Here is a 14955-nt window from a genome sequence, read left to right as displayed (position 1 = left end):
ACGGGACAAAACTAGGTCCAGAGTATGACTGTGGCAGTGAGTAGGTCCAGAGACATGTTGGACAAAACTCACTGAGTCGATGATGGCTCCAAAAGCCTTTTGGAGTGGGTCTGTGGACTTTTCCATGTGAATATTAAAGTCACAAAAAAAATTGAATATTATCTGCCATGACTACAAATATGAATTCAGGGAACTCAGTGAGGAACACTGCATATGGCCCAGGAGGCCTGTAAACAGTAGCTATAAACAGTGATTGAGTAGCTGCATAGATTTCATGACTAGAAGCTCAAAAGATGAAAACGTCATTGTTTTTTTTTTTGTAAATTGAAATTTGCTATCGTAAATGTTAGCAACACCCCCGCCTTTGCGGGATGCGCAGGGGTCACTAGTGTAACCAGGAGGTGAGGCCTCATTTAACACAGTAAATTCATCAGGCTTAAAGCCATGTTTCAGTCAGACCAATCACATCAAGATTATGATCAGTGATTAGTTCATTGACTATAACTGCCTTGGAAGTGAGGGATCTAACATTAAGTAACCCAATTTTGAGATGTGAGGTATCACAATCTCTCTCAATAATGGCAGGAATGGAGGAGGTCTTTATACTAGTGAGATTGCTAAGGCGAACACCGCCATGTTTAGTTTTGCCCAACCTAGGTCGAGGCACAGACACGATCTCAATGGGGATAGCTGAGCTGACTACACTGACTGTGCTAGTGGCAGACTCCACTAAGCTGGCAGGCTGGCTAACAGCCTGCTGCCTGGCCTGCACCCTATTTCATTGTGGAGCTAGAGGAGTTAGAGCCCTGTCTATGTTCGTAGATAAAATGAGAGCACCCCTCCAGCTAGGATGGAGTCTATAACTCTTCAACAGGCCAGGCTTGGTCCTGTTTGTGAGTGAGTCCCAGAAAGAGGGCCAATTATCTACAAATTCTATATTTTGGGAGGGGCAGAAAACAGTTTTCATCCAGCGATTGAGTTGTGAGACTCTGCTGTAGAACTCATCACTCCCCCTAACTGGGAGAGGGCCAGAGACAATGAATCGATGCCGACACATCTTTCTAGCTGATTTACACGCTGAAGCTATGTTGCGCTTGGTGACCTCTGACTGTTTCATCCTAACATCGTTGGTGCTGACGTGGATAACAATATCCCTATACTCTCTACACTCGCCAGTTTTAGCTTTAGCCAGCACCATCTTCAGATTAGCCTGAACGTCGGTAGCCCTGCTCCCTGGTAAACCGTGTATGATCGCCGGATGATTCGTTTTAAGTCTAATACTGCGAGTAATGGAGTCACCAATGACTAGGGTTTTCAATTTGTCAGAGCTAATAGTGGGAGGCTTCGGCATCTCAGACCCCATAACGGTTGAAGGACAGACCAGAGAAGGCTCGGCCTCTGACTCCCACTCGTTGCTTAATGGGGAGAACCGGTTGAAAGTTTCTGTCGTTTGAATGAGCGACACTGGTTAACCTGTTAGGGCTAGGGGGCAGTATTGACACGGCTGGATAAAAAAAGTACCCGATTTAATCTGGTTACTACTCCTGCCCAGTAACTAGAATATGCATATAATTATTGGCTTTGGATAGAAAACACTCTAAAGTTTCTAAAACTGTTTGAATGGTGTCTGTGAGTATAACAGAACTCAAATGGCAGGTCAAAACCTGAGAGATTCCTTTACAGGAAGTGGCCTGTCTGACCATTTATTGGCTTTCTTTGACATCTATTTCCAAAACAAAGGATCTCTGCGGTAACGTGACACTTCCCACGGCTCCAATAGGCTCTCAGAGCCCGGGAAAAACCTGAATGTCGTCATCCCAGCCCCAGGCTGAAACACATTATCGCCTTTCTCAAGTGGCCGATCAAGGGACAATGGGCATTAGGCGCGTGCACTGGTCGCCCCCGTCTTTGTGTTTTTTCCTCTGTTTGCCGAAAAGGAGATTCCCGGTCGGAATATTATCGCTTTTTTACGAGATAAATTGCATAAAAATTGATTTTAAACAGCGGTTGACATGCTTCGAGGTACGGTATTGGAATATTTAGAATTTTTTTGTCACGAATTGCGCCATGCGCACGACCCTGATTTACCATTTCGGATAGTGTCTGGGACGCACGAACAAAACGCCGCTATTCGGATATAACGATGGATTATTTTGGACCAAATCAACATTTGTTATTGAAGTAGCAGTCCTGGGAGTGCATTCTGACGAAGACAACAAAAGGTAATCAAACTTTTATAATAGTAAACCTGATTTTGGTGAAGGCTAAACTTGCCGGGTGTCTAAATAGCTAGCCCGTGATGGCTGGGCTATGTACTGAGAATATTGCAAAATGTGCTTTCACCAAAAAGCTATTTTAAAATCGGACATATCGAGTGCATAGAGGAGTTCTGTATCTATAATTCTTAAAATAATTGTTATGCTTTTTGTGAACGTTTATCGTGAGTAATTTAGTAAATTGTTAGTAAATTCCCCGGAAGTATGCTAGTTCTGAACGTCACATGCTAATGTAAAAAGCTGTTTTTTGATATAAATATGAACTTGATTGAACAAAACATGCATGTATTGTATAACATAATGTCCTAGGTGTGTCATCTGATGAAGATCATCAAAGGTTAGTGCTGCATTTAGCTGTCTTCTGGGTTTTTGTGACATTATATGCTAGCTTGAAAAATGGGTGTCTGATTATTTCTGGCTTGGTACTCTGCTGACATAATCTAATGTTTTGCTTTCGTTGTAAAGCCTTTTTGAAATCGGACAGTGTGGTTAGATTAACTCCGACGAACCATCAAACAGGCAAAGCATCAATACAGGACTAAGATCGAATCGTACTACACCAGCTCCGGCACTCGTCGAATGTAGCAGGGCTTACAAACTATTACAGACTACAAAGGGAAGGACAGCTGAGAGCTGCCCAGTGACACGAGCCTACCAGACGAGCTAAACTACTTCTATGCTCGCTTCGAGGCAAGTAACTGAAACATGCATGAGACGACTGTGTGATCACACTCTCCGCAGCCGATGTGAGCAAGACTTAAATAGGTCAATATTCTCAAGGCCGCAGGGCCAGACGGATTACCAGGACGTGTACTCCAAGCATGCACTGACCAACTGGCAAGTGTCTTCACTGACATGTTCAACCTCTCCCTGTCCGAGTCTGTAATACCGACATGTTTTAAGTCCCTGTGCACAAGAAAGCGAAGGTAACCTGCCTAAACGACTATCGACCCGTAGCACTCACGTCTGTAGCCATGAAGTGCTTTGAAAGGCTGGTCATGGCTCACATCAACACCATTATCCCAGAAACCCTAGACCCACTCCAATTAGCATACCGCACCAACAGATCCACAGATGATGCAATCTCCATTGCACTTCACACTGCCCTTTCCCACCTGGACAAAAGGAACACCTATGTGAGAATGCTATTCATTGACTACAGCTCAGCGTTCAACACCATAGTGTCCACAAAGCTCATTACTAAGCTAAGGACCCTGGGACTAAACACCTCCCTCTGCAACTGGATCCTGGACTTCCTGACGGGCCGCCCCCAGCTGTTAAGCATCAGTAACAACACATCCACCAAGCTGATCCTCAACACGGGGACCCCTCAGGGGTGCGTGCTTAGTCCCCGCCTGGTACTCCCTGTTCACTCATGACTGCACGACTCCAACACCATCATTAAGTTTGCTGATGACACAACAGTGATAGGCCTGATCACCGACAACGATGAGACAGCCTATAGGGAGGAGGTCAGAGACCTGGCAGTGTGGTGCCAGGACAACAACCTCTCCCTCAACGTGATCAAGACAAAGGAGATGATTGTGGACTACAGGAAAAGGAGGACCGAGCACGCACCCATTCTCATCGACGGGGCTGTAGTGGAGCAGGTTGAGAGCTTCAAGTTCCTTAGCGTTCACATCACCAAACTAACATGGTCCAAGCACACCAAGGCAGTTGTGAAGAGGGCACGACAAAACCTAATCCCCCTCAGGAGACTGAGAAGATTTGGCATGGGTCCTCAAATCCTCAAAACGTTTGTCAGCTGCACCATCGAGAGCATCCGGACGGGTTGCATCACTGCCTGGTATGGCAACTGCTCGACCTCTGACCACAAGGCACTACAGAGGGTAGTGCTAACGGCCCAGTACATCACCGGGGCCAAGCTTCCTGCCATCCAGGACCTCTATACCAGGCGGTGTCAGAGGAAGGCCCTAGAAATTGTCAATGACTCCAGCCACCGTAGTCATAGACAAGTCTCGGTCCAAGAGGCTTCTAAACAGCTTCTACCCCTAAGCTATAAGACTCCTGAACATAACATTTGATTTGAAAGCCATCACTGAGTACCACTTCATATTTCAAGCATGGTGGCGGCTGAATCATGTTATGGGTATGCTTTCCATTTTCTTGTCGTGATGTGTTTTGTCCTATATTTTTAATCCCAGCCCCCAACCCCGCAGGAGGCCATCATTGTTCTTAACTGACTTGCCTAGTTAAATAAAGGTTAAGTTAAAAATAAAATAAAATTAATTGGCAAGGACTAGGGAGATGTTTTTAGGATGAAAAGGAATGTAATAGAGCGAGGCACAGGCAAAATCCTAGAGGAAAACCTGGTTCAGTCTGCTTTCCACCAGACACTGGGAGACAAATTCACCTTTCAGCAGGACAATAACCTAAAACACAAGGCCAAATCTACACTGGAGTTGCTTACCAAGACGACATTGAATGTTCCTGAGTGGCCGAGTTACAGTTTTGATTTAAATCGTCTCGAAAATCTATTGCAAGACTTGGAAATGTCTGTCTAGCGATGATCAACAACAAATTTGACAGAGCTTGAATCTTTATAAATTACGGGGTATTGCATGTAGATGGGTGAGAAAAAAAATCTAATCAATTTTGATTTCAGGCTGTAACAACAAAATAAGTCAAGGGTATGAACACTTTCTGAAGGCACTGTAGGTCTTTACTATGGCCAGGCCATTCACTCTCATTCATTCATTGTTTATTTCACTCTTGTTTATTATCTATTTCACTTTCTTTGGCAATGTAAACATATGTTTCCCATGCCAATAAAGACCTTTGAATTGAAAGAGAGAGGGGATACTTACTGAAGTCTAGTATGTAGAGGTCAGAATGATCCATCAGGTTAAACTCATCTCCCATCCCCTGTTCTGGACATGGACTGTAGAGAGGAGACAACATGTTATACTGCTGTTCTGGACATGGACTGTAGAGAGGAGACAACATGTTATACTGCTGTTCTGGACATGGACTGTAGAGAGGAGACAACATGTTATACTGCTGTTCTGGACATGGACTGTAGAGAGGAGACAACATGTTAGTTATAGTGCTGTTCTGGACGTGTAGCTTCAGAGCATAATATCCACGTACACGCTGATTCGGTGAGTGAGTTTATAAGGAAGTGTAAAGGAGATGTTGTACCTACTGTGACTATTAAAACCTTCCCTAACCAGAAACCGTGGATAGATGGCGGCATTCGTGCAAAACTGAAAGCGCGAACCACCTCATTTAACCATGGAAAGATGACCGAGAATATGGGCGAATACAAACAGTGTAGTTATTCCCTCCGCAAGGCAATCAAACAAGCGACATGTCAGTATAGGGACAAAGTGGAGTTCAACGGCTCAGACACGAGACGTATGTGGCAGGGTCTACAGACAATCAAAGACTACAAAAAGGAGACCAACCACGTCACGGACACCGACGTCTTCCTTCCAGACAAACTAAACACCTTCTTTGCCCGCTAAAATGCAGTGCCACCGACGCGGCCCACTACCAAGACCGTGGGCTCTCCATCTCCGTGGCCGACGTGAGTAAGACATTTAAACGGGTTAACCATCGCAAGGCTGCCGGCCCAGACGGCATCTCTAGCCGCGCCATCAGAGCATGTACAGACCAGCTGGCTGGTGTGTTTACGGACACATTCAATCTCTCCTTATCCCAGTCTACTGTCCCCACATGCTTCAAGATGGCCGACCTTTGTTCCTGCAAAGACAACTGAACTAAATGACTATCACCACGTAGCACTCACTTCTGTCATCATGAAGTGCTTTGAGAGACTAATCAAGGATCATATCACCTCCACCTTACCTGTCATCCTAGACCCACTTCAATTTGCTTACCGCCCCAATAGGTCCACAGACGACGCAATTGTCATCACCCTGCCCACTGCCCTATCCCATCTGGAGAAGAGGAATAACTATGTAAGAATGCTGTTCATCGACTACAGCTCAGCCTTCAACACCCTAGTAACCTCCAAGCTCATCATTAAGCTGGAGGCCCTGGATCTCAACCCCACCCTCTGCGATTGGGTCCTGGACTTCCTGACGGGCCGCCCCCAGGTGGTGAGGGTAGGTAACAACATCTCCACCCAGCTGATCCTCAACACTGTGGCCCCACAAGGGTGTGTTCTCAGCCCTCTCCTGTACTCCCTGTTCACCCATGACTGCGTGGCCATGCACGCCTCCAACTCAATCATCAAGTTTGCAGACGACACTACAGTGGTAGGCTTGATTACCAACAACGACGAGACGGCCTACAGGGAGGAGGTGAGGGCCCTCGGAGTGTGGTGTCAGGAAAATAACCTCACACTCAACGGAACAAAGGAGATGATCGTGGACTTCAGGAAACAGCAGAGGGAGCAGCCCCCTATCCACATCGACGGGACAGTAGTGGAGAAGGTGGAAAATGTTAAGTTCCTGGGCGTACACATCACAGACAAACTGAAATGGTCCATCCACACAGACAGCGTGGTGAAGAAGGCACAACAGCGCCTCTTCAACCTCAGGAGGCTGAAGAAATTTAGCTTGTCATCTAAAACACTCACTAACTTTTACAGATGCACAATCGAGAGCATCCTGTCGGGCTGTACCACCGCCTGGTACGGCAACTGCTCCGCCCACAACGGTAAGGCTCTCCAGAGGGTAGTGAGGTCTGCACAACGCATCACTGGGGGCAAACTACCTGCCCTCCAGGACACCTACACCACCCGATGTCACAGGAAGGCCAAAAAGATCATCAAGGACAACAACCACCCAAGCCACTGCCTGTTCACCCCGCTATCATCCAGAAGGCGAGGTCAGTACAGGTGCATCAAAGCTGGGACCGAGAGACTGAAAAACAGCTTCTATCTCAAGGCCATCAGACTGTTAAACAGCCATCACTAACTCAGAGAGGCTGCTGCCTACACTGAGACCCAATCACTGGCCACTTTAATAAATTGATCATTAGTCACTTTAAACAATGCCACTTAAACAATGCCACTTTAATAATGTTTACACATCTTACATTACTCATATCACATGTATATACTGAACTCTATACCATCTACTGCATCTTGCCTATGACGCTCAGCCATCGCTCATCCATATATTTATGTCTATTCTTATTCCATTCCCACACACACACACACACACACACACACACACACACACACACACACACACACACACACACACACACACACACACACACACACACACACACACACACACACACACACACACACACACACACACACAGGACAAAACACACACAAACAGGACAAAACACGCACAAACAGGACAAAACACGCACACACAGTGAACACACACACACACACACACAGTGGACAAAACACACACACACACACACTGAACAACACACACACACAGTGGACAAAACACACACACACACAGTGGACAAAAAACACACACACACACACACACACACACACACACACACACACACACACACACACACACACACACACACACACACACACACACACACACACACACACACACACACACACACAAAGGACAACACACACACACTGGACAAAACACACATACTGGACAAAAAACACACACACACACACACACACACACACACACTGGACAACACACACACACACACTAGTCAACACACACACACTGCACAACACACACACACTGGACAACACACGCACACACACACACACACTGGACAACACACACACACACACACACACACAGGACAAAACACACACACTGGACCACACATACACAAACACACACTGGACCACACACACACACACTGGACAACACACACACACACTGGACCACACATACACACTGGACAACACACACACACACTGGACCACACACACACACTGGACAACACACACACACACACACACACACACACACACACACACACACACACACACACACACCCGGACAACACACACACAAACACACAGGACAACACACACACACTGGACAACACACACACACACAACAACACACACACAAACACACACACACACACCAATACACTACTACCACACCACTACTACTAATGAACACCACACATACTACTACACACTACTAAACAATACTACTAATACGTGTACTAAACAATACTATGTGTACTAAACAATACTACTAATACGTGTATTAAACAATACTACTGCTACTATGTGTACAAAACACTACTACTGCTACTGTGTGTACTAAACACTACTACTGCTACTGTGTGTACTAAACACTACTACTGCTACTGTGTGTACTAAACACTACTACTGCTACTGTGTGTACTAAACACTACTACTGCTACTGTGTGTACTAAACACTACTACTGCTACTGTGTGTACTAAACACTACTACTGCTACTGCGTGTACTAAACACTACTACTGCGTGTACTAAACACTACTACTGCGTGTACTAAACACTACTACTGCGTGTACTAAACACTACTACTGCGTGTACTAAACACTACGACTGCGTGTACTAAACACTACGACTGTGTGTACTAAACACTACTACTGCTACTGTGTGTACTAAACACTACTACTGCTACTGTGTGTACTAAACACTACTACTGCTACTGTGTGTACTAAACACTACTACTGCTACTATGTGTACTAAACACTACTACTGCTACTGTGTGTACTAAACACTACTACTGCTACTGTGTGTACTAAACACTACTACTGCTACTGTGTGTACTAAACACTACTACTGCTACTGTGTGTACTAAAACACTACTACTGCTACTGTGTGTACTAAACACTACTACTGCTACTGTGTGTACTAAACACTACTACTGCTACTGTGTGTACTAAACACTACTACTGCTACTGTGTGTACTAAAACACTACTACTGCTACTGTGTGTACTAAACACTACTACTGCTACTGAGTGTACTAAACACTACTACTGCTACTGTGTGTACTAAACACTACTACTGCTACTGTGTGTACTAAACACTACTACTGCTACTGTGTGTACTAAACACTACTACTGCGTGTACTAAACACTACTACTGCTACTATGTGTACTAAATACTACTACTACTACACACTACTCCTACTACTATGTGTACTAAACACTACTACTACGTGTACTAAACACTACTACTACAACTACTACATGTACTAAACACTACTACTAACTACTACTACTGCTAACTACTACTGTAAACACTATTACGATGTGTACTCAACACTACACCCTCTTACCTGGTTCCTCCGAACAGGATGATCCGATCTCCCACCATGCAACAGCACTGTCTTCTCCTGGGGCACGGCCCTTTACCCTGCGGCTCTACCTTCTTCCACGAAAACGTCTCTGGAGGACGTGTTCACACACAGGCACACGCAAAACACACACGAACAAATACATTTAAACACTCAGACAAACATACACAAATCACGTGTAGACATTTATAGTAAAACATTGTATATCCACTAGTCCATGCCATTTCAATGGGAGGTGAATAAAACATCTACAGCTATATTCTATGTAAATGTATAAATAGCTACAATGCTACTCTGGATAAGATCAGGGCAAAAGGTGTTGTATCCCTTTATGGCTGTAGACAATGAGAGAGAGAGAGAGACGTAAACTTGCTTTGACATGTAAACATATGTTTCCCATGCCTATAAAGCCCATTAAATTAAAATTGAATTGAGAGAGAGACAGGGAGAGAAAGACAGAGACGGAGAGAGACAGGGAGAGAGAGAGAGACAGGGAGAAGGTTAGAGAGTGAAAGAGAGACAGAGTCAGAGAGAGACAGACAGGGAGAGAAAAACAGAGAGAGAGAGAGACAGGGAGAGAGAGAGAGAGACAGGGAGAAGGTTAGAGAGACAGACAGAGAGTGAAAGAGAGACAGAGTCAGAGAGAGACAGACAGGGAGAGAAAGACAGAGACGGAGAGAGACAGGGAGAGAGAGAGAGACAGGGAGAGAGAGAGAGAGACAGGGAGAAGGTTAGAGAGTGAAAGAGAGACAGAGTCAGAGAGAGACAGACAGGGAGAGAAAAACAGAGAGAGAGAGAGCAGCCTGGAGGACAGAATGAGTTTATTAATATAGAACTTTGAGGATCTGTGTGGCTGCCAGGAGAGTGACTGCTGAATGTCGATGTGTTCAATCATCCCTTATAAAACAGCACCATGGATATCCACTTAGACTGGCTAGCTATGCAATCACTACGACAACGCGGTGTTCAGGCCGTGTAGTGCATTACATAGATAGACAGACAATGGCATGTGGATGGAACAGGTTACACTGCTGTCTAGTGGACACATTTAGAACTGCAGATGGCTTCGTGACTCAGTCAAATCCAATCCCCCAAAATATTGTCACATTCTTCATAAACAACAGGTGTAGACTAACAGTGAATTGCTCTCTTATGGGCCATTCCCAATAAAGCAGAGACAACATTTGAAAAATAATAACACAAGGAGATAAATACACAAAGAGTAACGATAAATAGGACACAGGTTACTAGTTCCAAGTCGATGTGCAGGGGTACGAGGCAATACAATGTGTACATATAGGTAAGAATAAAGTGACTGGGAAATCAGGATAGATAATAAACAGCAGTGTATGTGATGAGTCAAAAGAGTTGGTGCAGAAAGCATCAACGCAGTTAGTCCAGGTAGCTATTAGTGTAACAAACATTATAAATACATATTATAAACACACTAATACACATTATAAACACACATTATAAACACACTAATACACATTATAAATACACATTATAAACACACTGTAATACACATTATAAACACAGACACACTGTAACAGACATTATAAACAGGGATGCACAATATATCGGAAAGCATATCGGAATCGGACGATATTTTATAAAAAATGTCAACATTTGCCGATGTGCAAAACCAATGTCAAAGCTGCATACCTATGTGCATACCTATGTGCATACCTATGTGCATACCTATGTGCATACCTATGTGCATACCTATGTGCATACCTATGTGCATACCTATGTGCATACCTATGTGCATACCTATGTGCATACCTATATAACGTAAGTAGATGACGTAATGACGCCACAAAAAATACAGCGCTACACAGAACAAAGAAAAATACTAAGTGCACACATCCAACAACTGAACAGGTTCAAGTCCAGCAGTCTGTTGAAAGAGCAAGAACCTTTCAGCGAGACGACTCCAAGGCCAAATCCATTTCATATAGCCTACACCATCACAATAATATAGATGATTTATTTAGTGGCCTAGAAACCTGGGACGGTCTTCGGGTTGCATGATGTGACTAACAACTGATTGATTTGAAAAAAGGTTTTTTAAAAGGCATCTGATCCTTCCTGCAGAGAGAGAATGAATTACATTGCTGCTCTGCTTGTGTGGCAGGCAATTTAGTGGATATCAATGGAAGATGGAATTAAAATGACAGAATTAAAAGTGAAATGAGAAAGGCTACAACGACCAAAAGCCAACAGGTAGGATGCTATTTAGGCTATAATCTGAATGGAGTTGTTATCTGTAGATAACTGGTCAAGATGCTACTATGATCAATACCAAGTCAACTCTCCCTCCGTGCCTGATCCGGTCCTCTGATCCGGTCCTCTGATCCGGTCCTCTGAGCCTCCTCTACTCCGGTCCTCTGAGCCTCCTCTGCTCTGAACCTCCTCTGATCCGGTCCTCTGAGCCTCCTCTGATCCGGTCCTCTGAACCTCCTCTGATCCGGTCCTCTGAGCCTCCTCTGATCCGGTCCTCTGAGCCTCCTCTGATCCGGTCCTCTGAGCCTCCTCTGCTCCGGTCCTCTGAGCCTCCTCTGATCCGGTCCTCTGAGCCTCCTCTGATCCGGTCCTCTGAGCCTCCTCTGCTCCGGTCCTCTGAGCCTCCTCTGCTCCGGTCCTCTGAGCCTCCTCTGTATAGGTCCTCTGAACCTCCTCTGATCCGGTCCTCTGAGCCTCCTCTGATCCGGTCCTCTGAGCCTCCTCTGTATAGGTCCTCTGAGCCTCCTCTGATCCGGTCCTCTGAGCCTCCTCTGATCCGGTCCTCTGAGCCTCCTCTGTATAGGTCCTCTGAGCCTCCTCTGATCCGGTCCTCTGAGCCTCCTCTGATCCGGTCCTCTGAGCCTCCTCTGATCCGGTCCTCTGAGCCTCCTCTGCTCCGGTCCTCTGAGCCTCCTCTACATAGGTGGCGCATCAGTTTCAAGTTTGGGGAAGCAAATTTTCACTGTAAAAATCATCATGTTCGAGAGAGATTTACATGATTATCAAAACATCATGCCAGGGTCAGCCTATACAAAACATAGTCATTGTTTTAAATGGCCTATGGGGAAAAGTTAATGTTGGAAAAACAAGTGGAATCATTTTCCTGTTTGACCACTAGGTGTTATGGGTATCATGAAACCTCCACTGTGGGGCCCTATAGAGATGGCATCATCTGTGGATCTGAGGGGGCGGAATGCCAATTGGAGTCGGTCCAGGGTGTCTGGGATGATGGTGTTGATGTGGGCCATGATCAGCCTTTCAAAGCATTTCATGGCTACAGATGTGAGTGCAACGGGGCGATAGTCATTTAGATAAGTTACCTTGGCGTTCTTGGGTACAGGGACCATGGTGGTCTGCTTGAAACACGTACAGTGGGGGAAAAAAGTATTTGATCCTCTGCTGATTTTGTACGTTTGCCCACTTACAAAGAAATGATCAGTCTATAATTTTAATGGTAGGTTTACTTGAACAGTGAGAGACAGAATAACAACAAAAAAATCCAGAAAAACGCATGTCAAAAATGTTATAAAATGATTTGCATTTTAATGAGGGAAATAATCAGAACCGTCCAGAGTAGTGATGCTGGACGGGCGGGCAGGTGCAGGCAGCGATCGATTGAAGAGCATTTAGTTTTACTTGCATTTAAGAGCAGTTGGAGGCCACGGAAGGAGAGTTGTATGGCATTGAAGCTCGTCTGGAGGGTTGTTAACACAGTGTCCAAAGAAGGGCCAGAAGTATACAGAATAGTGTTGTCTGCGTAGAGGTGGATCAGAGACTCACCAGCAGCAAGAGCAACATCATTGATGTACAGAGAAAATAATTTCTAAGTGACCTGAAACTATTCAACGGTCGTGTATATAACTCATTTTCCATCAGTACTGTTACTGTATATAACTCCTTCTCCATCAGTACTGTCATAGTTACTCTATATAACTCATTCTCCATCAGTACTGTTACTCTATATAACTCATTCTCCATCAGTACTGTTACTGTATATAACTCATTCTCCATCAGTACTGTTACTGTATATAACTCATTCTCCATCAGTACTGTTACTGTATATAACTCATTCTCCATCAGTACTGTTACTCTATATAACTCCTTCTCCATCAGTACTGTTACTGTATATAACTCATTCTCCATCAGTACTGTTACTGTATATAACTCATTCTCCATCAGTACTGTTACTGTATATAACTCCTTCTCCATCAGTACTGTTACTGTATATAACTCATTCTCCATCAGTACTGTTACTGTATATAACTCATTCTCCATCAGTACTGTTACTATATATAACTCATTCTCCATCAGTACTGTTACTGTATATAACTCCTTCTCCATCAGTACTGTCATAGTTACTGTATATAACTCATTCTCCATCAGTACTGTTACTGTATATAACTCATTCTCCATCAGTACTGTTACTGTATATAACTCATTCTCCATCAGTACTGTTACTGTATATAACTCATTCTCCATCAGTACTGTTACTGTATATAACTCATTCTCCATCAGTACTGTTACTGTATATAACTCCTTCTCCATCAGTACTGTTACTGTATATAACTCATTCTCCATCAGTACTGTTACTGTATATAACTCATTCTCCATCAGTACTGTTACTGTATATAACTCATTCTCCATCAGTACTGTTACTGTATATAACTCATTCTCCATCAGTACTGTTACTGTATATAACTCATTCTCCATCAGTACTGTTACTATATATAACTCATTCTCCATCAGTACTGTTACTGTATATAACTCCTTCTCCATCAGTACTGTCATAGTTACTGTATATAACTCATTCTCCATCAGTACTGTTACTGTATATAACTCATTCTCCATCAGTACTGTTACTATATATAACTCATTCTCCATCAGTACTGTTACTGTATATAACTCCTTCTCCATCAGTACTGTCATAGTTACTGTATATAACTCATTCTCCATCAGTACTGTTACTGTATATAACTCATTCTCCATCAGTACTGTTACTGTATATAACTCATTCTCCATCAGTACTGTTACTGTATATAACTCATTCTCCATCAGTACTGTTACTGTATATAACTCATTCTCCATCAGTACTGTTACTGTATATAACTCATTCTCCATCAGTACTGTTACTGTATATAACTCCTTCTCCATCAGTACTGTTACTGTATATAACTCATTCTCCATCAGTACTGTTACTGTATATAACTCATTCTCCATCAGTACTGTTACTGTATATAACTCATTCTCCATCAGTACTGTTACTGTATATAACTCATTCTCCATCAGTACTGTTACTGTATATAACTCATTCTCCATCAGTACTGTTACTGTATATAACTCATTCTCCATCAGTACTGTTACTGTATATAACTCATTCTCCATCAGTACTGTTACTGTATATAACTCCTTCTCCATCAGTACTGTCATAGTTA

The 14955-nt window shown here is 43.8% G+C and overlaps 1 protein-coding gene across 7 annotated transcripts in view; it reads right to left on the bottom strand.

Annotated features, from left to right (window-relative positions):
• Window positions 1-14955, bottom strand: part of klhdc3 (kelch domain containing 3) — a 95195-nt gene that overhangs the window by 30330 nt on the left and 49910 nt on the right. For 6 of the 7 annotated variants that reach the window (XM_045710416.2, XM_045710418.2, XM_045710420.2 and 3 more), the window contains 2 exons: window positions 9500-9608; window positions 5105-5178 (listed from right to left, as the gene is read on the bottom strand). In XM_045710416.2, coding sequence (XP_045566372.1) covers window positions 5105-5178; window positions 9500-9608 — 183 coding nt within the window. Of the gene's footprint in view, window positions 1-5104; window positions 5179-9499; window positions 9609-12441; window positions 13277-14955 lie in introns of those variants that run through there. The other variant, XM_082970605.1, reaches the window with a different exon arrangement.

This window comes from Salmo salar, chromosome 28 (assembly GCF_965601325.2).
Source record: "Salmo salar chromosome 28, fSalSal1, whole genome shotgun sequence".
Classification (NCBI taxonomy): Eukaryota; Metazoa; Chordata; class Actinopteri; order Salmoniformes; family Salmonidae; genus Salmo; species Salmo salar.
Note: the sequence above shows the minus strand (reverse complement) of the source record. Positions and strands in the feature narration are given on the sequence as shown.